General features: G+C 42.5%; 1 protein-coding gene and 1 non-coding gene across 3 annotated transcripts; both read left to right on the forward strand.

Annotated features, from left to right (window-relative positions):
• The first annotated feature begins 1,176 nt into the window (after positions 1 to 1,176).
• On the forward strand, positions 1,177 to 5,900 carry LOC127602196 (uncharacterized). Of its 2 annotated transcripts, XM_052068135.1 has the most exons (10): positions 1,177 to 1,428; positions 1,906 to 2,051; positions 2,215 to 2,338; positions 2,410 to 2,509; positions 2,591 to 2,784; positions 2,862 to 2,995; positions 3,134 to 3,257; positions 3,338 to 3,428; positions 3,499 to 3,571; positions 5,138 to 5,900. In XM_052068135.1, the coding sequence occupies exons 1-10, from the start codon at positions 1,356 to 1,358 to the stop codon at positions 5,252 to 5,254; spliced, it is 1,176 nt and encodes a 391-aa protein (XP_051924095.1). In that variant the 5' UTR covers positions 1,177 to 1,355; the 3' UTR covers positions 5,255 to 5,900. The 2 variants fall into 2 exon arrangements, with proteins under 2 accessions (XP_051924095.1, XP_051924105.1); XM_052068145.1 differs by lacking the exon at positions 1,177 to 1,428 and having other exon boundaries at positions 1,900 to 2,037.
• Positions 5,594 to 5,667, forward strand: trnar-ucu (transfer RNA arginine (anticodon UCU)). The gene has a single exon. It is a non-coding gene; the product is annotated as a tRNA-Arg (tRNA).
• Positions 5,901 to 6,971: the final 1,071 nt, after the last annotated feature.

The following is a 6,971-nucleotide window of genomic DNA, read 5'->3' on the forward strand; positions in this document are numbered from 1 at the left end:
CAAAGTGCTTCACATGCCCACAGTTGACAAATATTAACTGATCCTAACCCTCTAGGAGAGCAAGTAAAAAATCCACCCCCCCCCAAAAAAAAAACAAACATCTGAGGTAAAATGAGGCACCTTGAGAAGGGGCCGCAGATGGGGGAATCCCCCTACCAGGATGACCAGGTTGCAATGGATGCCAAGTGGGCAAAATTTTACACTTTATATGATGCTATACCGAAAGAACGAGATCCCGGATACAAGCGGAAGAAATGAGTTTTCTCTGCAGGGTGTCCGGGCTCTCCCTTTGAGATAAGGTGAGAAGCTCGGCCATCCGGGATGGGCTCAGAGCCAAGCTGCTTCTCCTCCACGTTGAGAGGAGCCAGATGAGGTGGCTCGGGCATCTGATTAGGATCTGACCCTGGATAAGCGTTACAAAATGGATGGATGGATGATGCTATACAATGCAAGCTGAAAGAGTGTGAAAGTCCATTCAATCAAATGAATCGCGACAGGAAGACGCCTTCGGTGAAGTGGGTCCCGGCCCACTTGGTCAATGAAGAAATCTCTAGCAGCACCTCGGAGGATGTGGTCGTTACTTTTCTCTAAGGTTTTCAAGAGATACTTTTTGAAAATGAAAGAGGGTTGAACATAAAACACAATTCATATTTCCTGACATAACTACAGATGCTTACACGTTCAAAGTGTCTTTCAAAGCACGTTATGGGGAAACTTAATATCACCAAATTGGGAACTGGGAGTAACGGTTTGTAAGTAAGAATTATCTTTTTTAAATCTCTTATTTTTTATGTTCGGTGTTAATAAACTGGGCGAAAAACTTTTTTGGGGGGGGCGGGGGGGGGGGTATTTATTTTCAATGTACGAGAATTACCTTTGATGGTAACGTTGCCCTTCCCAACGTGGCCGCCACGAAGGCTCAGATGCCCCGTCTCGCTTCCTTATTTTCCACCAATCACACAACACGCTCGAGCGTAAGTTGATTTCACTGCCACTTGGAATTCAGAAAGACTAACGGAATTGCAGCATTCCAAAGTGAGAACAAATTTTACTTACAACTGGCTTTAGTCACTTAGAAAATATTCGATGCACAATTGATGTTATAAATGTATTTTATGTCCCATTAACTTGTCATTAATGGTTAAAAGTGATAAATGGTCAGCAATCACATAGCTTAAAACTCCGCCCATTTTTCCAGCAATGATTGCACTTTTCCTTTCCTCGGAAGCCCAAACGGATACATTGACCGACAATGATATCGCGTCCGAAAAGGTTTGTGTGAAAACGCGAGTGGACCACTATTACAAATCGATTTGGTGGGACTTTAAAAGATTGTTTTTCTTTTCAAACTGAGGATGTTTGTGAAAAGTTTACTTTTATTCGTAGCAATTTGCTTCTTGGTTGAAGTTGAATCTCGAACACAAACAGGTAAGAAAGTGAATTTGTACCTTAATATAATCTTCAAAAGTATCATTACTACTTTTTTTTACGAATAGTAGTATTATTATTACCTTGAAAAGCATTTCCTCTTACTGACGTCACAGCGGATTACCTGAACAGAGGTGTTTACAGTTTCCCCCCCCCCCCCTCCCTTTTATTTTTATTTTTCCTTTTGTACTGACAAATTTTTAACCACCCTAGTGAGTGAAAGGACACCAAAGCTTGTTTCGTGGAAAAGGATCGGGGGGAGGGGGGAGGGGGGAGGAAGTTTCAAAATAGAAAGAACTTCCTTCGAGGCTCGTCGTTTTGCAGTTTTGCAATCACACTCACATTCGAAATAGGTGATTTCAAAGATGAAAGCAATCAATCCACCCGATTCACCCGAGTTTGACCCCTACGCATGAAGGGCATCGTTTATTTATTCGTGGGTTTTATTTCCCTGATGCGGTCCTCTCTTCTTGTCAGGCAAACTCTTGCCGCCAAGCAACTTGACCCTTCGGTGGCAGAGCGACTTTGAGCCCCAGCTGTGGTGGCGACACGAGCATTTACCGCCAAACTGTGCATACAAAGTGTTTAAGTGGACAACGGAGCAAAACAGTGAGGAAGAGAGTGTAAGTAAATGAAATAAAACGATGCATCCGTTTTTTTTGGGGGGGGGGGGTTCACAAGCTCATGTTGTGAGACCTTTTGACCCCCATCGGAATGCAAAATTACTTTTAAAAAAAGTACTGCGAGACCTCTCTAGCAACATTGACTGATTTGTTGTTGTTTCAGATCCGTCAAACTCCCCCTTCAGTCTACAACCTCGCAATGGAGGGGGGCTCCCTGTTTTTCTCTGTCCAGACCTCCTGTCACCACGCAGATAGCGAGCCCATCTTCCTCAATGTTACATATCCAGGTAGAGCGCAAGCCTTCTTTCGCTATTTTTGGACTGAACCTTATGGTTATTATTCATTTCCTTCCACTCAGAGCTGGTTCGTAATGTGCAATGCAGCATCACCTCCTCGACGCTGACTCAGTGTTCCTGGGTGCTGCTGGGCTCTCCCCCAGATTTCGCCTTCTATTATTTGTATGATTTATTTATTCCTCTTTGCTTGCCTAAGCATGATGTGATGACAGTAACGGTCAAGTCGTTTGTCATGTACGTAAGGTTAGTGAATGAGGTGGACGACGTGCCCTCCGGTGTCATGTCCTTGTCAGAGTGCCCGCGGTACACCGTCACCGAGGGCGTGAGAACGGGTTGCCATCTGCAGTCCAAAACCTACGAGTCCATCCACATATTGTTTAACGCCACCCTTAAAAAGGGCCTCGTCAGGAACACTTTTGAGAAGAAGCCTGTGCAAGGTGGACAAATCGTAACACACCTCTGAGGAATGTCGCTTAGCCGTTATGTTCATGGTTTGACTACCTTTTCTTCTCAGTGACGCCGCCTCCTCTAAAGTGGAACGTTAGCAAGGTCGCAGGCAAATTCAACCTGAGCTGGGATCCACCTGATGTCTTAGGTCTGGCTTGGTGGACGTTCATCATAAATTACACCGAGTGTGGTAAAGAAAAGGTAAGAGGAGTCGCATGCCGAAATGGTGGCCTTGTGACTTGATATTTGTGACAAATAGTCCAACTTGATAAAAAACACAGCGCATTCTCATCTTTTAAACCCCTGCGGCGTCCTTAATGTCTTTTCCTCTCATCTTAGATTCAAATGGTCGAGGGAGAGACGTGGAAACTAATGAGCCGGGTATCTCACTGCCCGTACCGTATGACCCTTAAAGCACAAAGCGATCGCGGAGACTCTGAATGGAGTGAGGTCAAATATTTTGGTACGTCACCAAAGAACCGTGGCGCGTTTTTGTCAAACCTCGTCCATCCCGGTTTACATGTGCTTCCTTTGTTGAGGCAGACAAAGAATCAAATGCCTCGTTGTACGCGGCCATCATCATCCCCCTCCTGTGTGCCATCCTGGTGACCCTGACGTGTGTGTGCTGCAGAAGGTGACTGAAGGCACCATTTTTTTGAAGAAGATGAAAATGCCGTATTCTCATCGTCATTCTTCCCGTGCAGGAATCAGGAGCGCATCTTCAACAAGGTGCCAGAACCTCGGGATCTCCTCAGCGATATTCGTAACAACACCAAGGTAATAAGAATTTAAATTGTGAACAGCATTACGAAATACCAGTTCCTCCACTCTATAACATGGTACTCTACATCCAATAATGTTATATGACAAAGTGAAATGTAATTTTTGCCAATGTTATTTTTTGCCTCTGTTCAGGGGGACATTTTCCTTCCCTCCATTTGGTGTACACACCTTGGCCACTTTGAGGGCATTGCTATCTATCTATCTATCTATCTATCTATCTATCTATCTATCTATCTATCTATCTATCTATCTATCTATCTATCTATCTATCTATCTATCTATCTATCTATCTATCTATCTATCTATCTATCTATCTATCTATCTATCTATCTATCTATCTATCTATCTATCTATCTATCTATCTATCTATCTATCTATCTATCTATCTATCTATCTATCTATCTATCTATCTATCTATCTATCTATCTATCTATCTATCTATCTATCTAGCTAACTAGCGATCTATCTAGCTAACTAGCGATCTATCTATTCAGCTAGCTAACTAGCGATCTATCTATTCAGCTAGCTAACTAGCGATCTATCTATGCTAAGCTAATAATAAGTACAGTTTGTTACTATGACAATAACAGATCTATCTATCTATCTATCTCTGGCTTTCTCTAGCTCTCTGGCTCTCTATCTCTGTCTGCATATCTTTTTACATCATGAAGGCAGCTTTATTTATGGAACACACTTCATAAACAAGCTAACTCAAAATGCTTATGCTACATTAAAGGCAAATGCAAAAGTATTAAAGACATGAAAAAAACAACACAATTTTAAGTTTGAAAGCAAAATAGACAAATGAAAAATTATTTACTAAAATTATTGAAAGAACGTACACGCAAGAAATCAGTAAGACCTTAACCAGAGGTATGGCGGGGTGGGCGGGGCATAGATTTTAACCTGGATTTTAAAGGATTTCCACTTCTCACTTAAATTCTGTTGGTAGTTTATTCATGCAGCACATTAGCCAAATGCTGATTCACCATGTTTGCTTTGAACTCTGGGCACCATGAGTTGACCTGAATCTGTTTACCCCCTCAAAAAAAATTTTAAACCCACCAAATTTGCTAATACACAAACAACACGCAAGTTGCAGTGTTTTTCAGTCTGAGGCTAAATAGCAAATACTCAATGTGCAATTCTCATAGTTTGATGTTTAATTGTCCAGCTCCAGCCTCCCTGTGTGGAGTTTGCATGTTCTCCTGGGCCTGTGTGGGTTTTCTCCGGGTACTCCAGTTTCCTCCCACGTTCCAAAAACATGTATGGCAGGCTGATTGAACACACTAAATTGTCCCTAGGTGTGTGGGGGAGTTTGCATGGTAGTTCGTGTCTGCGTGCCCTGCGATTGGCTGGAAATGAGTTCAGGTTGTCCTCCGCCTGCTGCCCGAAGACAGCTGGGATAGGCTCCAGCACCCCCCGCAACCCTAGTGAGGATTAGGCTTTTCGGATAATGGATGGATGGATGATGTTTAATTGAACAGTCAACTTCAACCAGGTGGCGCAAGTAGTCCAAATATAATAAATATATGAAATCATCTCTGTCTTCCTTTTTAGAATGAGAGAATTTTCAACCCTTATTTTCCGGAAAAGGAGGAAGAGGTGTGCCAAATCAGTGTGGTGAAGGATCAACAGCAACATCCACACACAACACATTCACATCTTATCAATTAAATTGAGTTGCATTTCAATATTTTGAATATGAATCGACATGAATTATTTTTACTTTAGTCTGTATTTAATTTATACGGGTTTTTTATTTTTATTGACGCTTTTTTATGGTTCTATATTATTTTTGTCTTGAAATGACCAAAACAAAACAAAAAACGCCAACGTGATGCATTTCTGGGAGGTTTTAACGGCGTTATGGTGCCCTCCAGTGGCTGTTTGCAGTACTACAAATATGGCCGCCCATGTTGGTCCTGATGCTGCACGGGTGGAGAAATAACGCTTGGCGATGCTTCAGATTGCGCTTGCGTACAAATTGGGACTGTGTGTCATTACTTCGACGCAGTCTCTGTGGCGCAATGGAATAGCGCGCTGGACTTCTAATCCAGAGGCTCCGGGTTCGAGTCCCGGCAGAGATGGGTCGCTGGCAACCTCCTTGAATGTGGATCGCTGGTTGTTTTGCTGAGGCTGCCATCTTTTGGTGATTTGCTGGACAGGGAGCATGTTTGCATTTGTTCTGCTGCCGTGATAGACACACTTCGGTACGTGTTTTTTTAAAAATTGTTACTGTCATTTTTCATCGGCACATCAAGCAATTGAAAAATGGCACAATGGCTCAAAAGAGTAAAATTCAATAAAAGGATGCTTTGTCGTTTTTCTCGTCATTGAATGAACATTGAGATTTACACCAGCACACTAAAAGATAGAAATTTATTAGATGCATCTCAATAAATGAGAATATGGCAGAAGAAATTATTTGTGAACGTTTTCGAAAACAAAACCAAACCAAACCAAGCACAAGAAATCCAAACAAACATGATCAATCCAGTTGCCTCGATTCAGACTTTACACGAGCTACAAGACGACGACGACAGGGGGCGCCCCAGCATCACGTTCTCCGCCTGCGGTCAGCTGACTGACCCGTACGCAACCTTCTTGATGGGACCGCAATTAATCACCAAGACTGTGGATTTGTCTTGAAGCATTCCCCACTCGTCATTGGTGGACTCCACCGGTTAGCCTTACGGACATTCCTCCAAGTTTCGACACCAGTTTTGCCCCTCTTTAACTCTCTTATCGAGCTAAAAGAGGACCGTGGTGTCGTTCTGATGACGTCACAGTCACCGAACAGTGGTGGATTCGATTTTTAAATAAACTTTATTAGTCATTCTGTTTTTACTGTAACTGACCAATAACAGCTCCTAAAACACATAACAAGCAGACAAATTAAAACGTTAAAAAGGGCATGTTGTTGTTGTTTTTCAAGCGGTCACCTGCTGATTTGTAATAATTAGAACCGGTCAGCAGTCGAGATTTGATCAGGCTTTTGCAGACAGTGTCGAAGACAGAAACAGTGACAGAAGACAAAGAAGGAGACAGCGAGAGAAGCAGAGGAAGAGAGAGAGAGAGAGAAAGAGCGAGCGGAATGTGCCTCTAATGAGGATATGCCATCAAGTTGAGTACTTGAGTAAATTCAAGACAGGAAGTGGCTGATTGCAATACGAAAATATAACCTGGCAAATACCCTGTATTCGCCTCTTTTGGGGTGAGGTGTAGAATAATGATGATTCCATATTAATTTTAAGGAGGATTTACATTACAACAGGCTCTTTTATTGCTATTTTATACATCAGGAATGAGCGACTGACGGCTAAATATTCAATACACGTTTTCCACAAAGGGGGGAAAGGGTGTGGAGGATCCCACAAAACAGACAAAAAAT

The sequence above is a fragment of the Hippocampus zosterae genome, chromosome 1 (assembly GCF_025434085.1).
Source record: "Hippocampus zosterae strain Florida chromosome 1, ASM2543408v3, whole genome shotgun sequence".
Classification (NCBI taxonomy): domain Eukaryota; kingdom Metazoa; phylum Chordata; class Actinopteri; order Syngnathiformes; family Syngnathidae; genus Hippocampus; species Hippocampus zosterae.

Bases quoted from the DNA above. Each gene is read 5' to 3' on its own strand.
- LOC127602196 (XM_052068135.1), top strand. From the start codon at position 1,356: ATGTTTGTGAAAAGTTTACTTTTATTCGTAGCAATTTGCTTCTTGGTT. The intron at 2,510-2,590 runs GTATGATTTATT...CATGTACGTAAG, and splicing joins GATTTCGCCTTCTATTATTT to GTTAGTGAATGAGGTGGACG. The intron at 3,429-3,498 runs GTGACTGAAGGC...CTTCCCGTGCAG, and splicing joins ACGTGTGTGTGCTGCAGAAG to GAATCAGGAGCGCATCTTCA.